This window comes from Silene latifolia, chromosome 7 (genome assembly GCF_048544455.1).
Source record: "Silene latifolia isolate original U9 population chromosome 7, ASM4854445v1, whole genome shotgun sequence".
Taxonomy (NCBI): Eukaryota; Viridiplantae; Streptophyta; class Magnoliopsida; order Caryophyllales; family Caryophyllaceae; genus Silene; species Silene latifolia.
Window position 1 is genome coordinate 18,993,919 of NC_133532.1, and position 2,178 is coordinate 18,996,096.

The 2,178-nt window shown below is 36.5% G+C and overlaps 1 protein-coding gene across 1 annotated transcript; it reads right to left on the minus strand.

Annotated features, from left to right (window-relative positions):
- Positions 1-896: 896 nt before the first annotated feature.
- Positions 897-1,602, minus strand: LOC141589818 (uncharacterized). The gene is made up of 3 exons (XM_074410442.1): positions 1,462-1,602; positions 1,285-1,365; positions 897-1,184 (listed from the first exon to the last, which is right to left on the minus strand). Exons 1-3 carry the CDS (start codon positions 1,600-1,602, stop codon positions 897-899), a joined length of 510 nt encoding a protein of 169 aa, XP_074266543.1.
- Between the last annotated feature and the right edge of the window lie 576 nt (positions 1,603-2,178).

Genomic DNA, 2,178 nt, shown 5'->3' on the forward strand with positions numbered 1-2,178 from the left:
CCTTGTGTGGAATAACGAGATATCTTCGCCTAATAATCTCCAACATGAACCGACAAGCGTAGTATCCACATTTGTATGCTATCTGGTCATTTTGAGGGGCCTATTATTACATAAAAAAAACAGACGAGAGAAGGCTCACATCAGAATCTTGAACTTTAGGTATTGTATTAGTATTAAACACAGATTTTGAACTTAATGTTATTGTATTTGAGCACGTACCCCTGTTATCGTAATAAAATCAGGGCCACATCAGAATCTTCCGTGGGTTGATCTGCTTTCGTTTGCTCTTTTCTTCTTAAAGGCCCTTTTTTTAAAAAATAAAAAGGAGGCGAGAAACTAATTTTTTAGGGGCAAAAATATGAAAGAATTTTTTTCTATAAATAAAAAATGAAAATGTTATTATAAATAAATCAGTATTATAAACTTACATATTAATCAAGTGCTTAAAAGTCTCGCTTGGTTGATGATGTAAAGAGTCCAACCAGAAAACTTTATTCCTTGTCGGCATGATGATGGTCAGCTAGCACCCAATGAGTCCTACATCAAGAGACATCATCATTATTAACAAGTACATATATTAGGTATGAAAATGCAATTGTAGGGGGAAACGTAATATTAATTTGTTTATTACCCTTTTTCATTATAAGCGCCAAAAATCAGCTTCTTGGTTGTCGCCAATTCTTTGAGCAATATAATCTACCCGTTGTTCGAACGAGAAATCCGGAATAAATAAAGATAAAACATAGGGGCACAGAATCAGTATAGATCGGATGGAATATTCTTCTCGGGGATCACTCTCAATTTCAATATCCTACATTATTACGGTATTAATTCCGGTATTTAAAACACTATCTAGTAGTTAGAATATTAGACTATGAAATTATTTATTAAGAAACTTACTTCATCCAAACAAATATGTGTGATATATCAATCTCGGGTCTAGGCCAGACCCATACGGCTAGCAGATCCCATGATATAAGCGCTTGGCGCTCAGCCCCTAGAATATCCTCCTCGAGCGGAATAACTATCACTTGCTCGGTGGCTATGCGATGGCCAGCCTCCTCATGCAGTCTCATCATCGTCACCGTTCTTACTTTTTGCATGTAATCCTTCCCTTTATATTGTGTGGAGTTTAAAGTCCTAACTTTCAGGTCCGGGAAAGAATGAGTCTTTGATTTTGTCCCCTACACAAAATTACCATGCTTTTTATAAATACAGACAAAATATAAATAAAGGGAGCGAGGTTAATTTTTAAAAAAATGGAGAAGTTAATTAAATACATACCTCATCAAGTTGTTGTGAAGTCGAGGTCGTTGGCATGTCTGTGGACTTAGGCTTATCCGCCAAAGCCGCCTTTTTTGTTCCCTAAAAAAAAAAATAACATATAAATTTAACATATAAAAACATTCAACAATTAAAAATGTAACATATATATATATATATAAAGGTATTTCTTCTAACCCCAACTGCTTTCCGCTGCTCAGGCGGCGGAGATATCTTCGCCAAGTAGATGTGAGTATCAGGCCATTGGATGAAACTTCCAAGCGCATCTCCCAGAATGGTAATGTCGTCACGAATCGGGACAGCGTTGAAAGTTTTCATGGCCTGGATTGATGTAGTTATCTCTACTATTCTATGATTCGGCAAAAGTTTTTCGCCATGAACTACGTTTTCGCTGCTTTGCAGATTTGTTTTCTACGAGACCCCGGCCAACACGCACATGTGGCTTTTCGATTCTATTAGGGTCAAGAAGAATAATCGGCCTCTTGTTTACGGCTTTGAAGAATATACACATACATTATTATATCTTTGCAAAAACGCTTCAGCATTCAAAAGATTTTGCAAAAACGCTTTCTGTCTCAGGCCGATTTTTTGCACAAACATCAGCATTCATATAAATTTAACTAATTAAACACTTCATGCATACCTTACGAAAACAGGAACCGACTTGAAGGGGATGTATCTCGCATTTTCCATCACCGTCTTCTCATCAAGTTGCATCTCCTTTTCGGACCCATTATTTACCTAATAAAATTAACCAATTCAATGGCACCATGTCGGTTGGCAAAGTGAACACACCCCCGATCTTACCCAAAAAAAAAAAACAAAAGAAAAATAAGGAAGTATTAGTACACTGATCGGCTTTAGTTGTTACAACTTGAAGCATTATTAGGTACC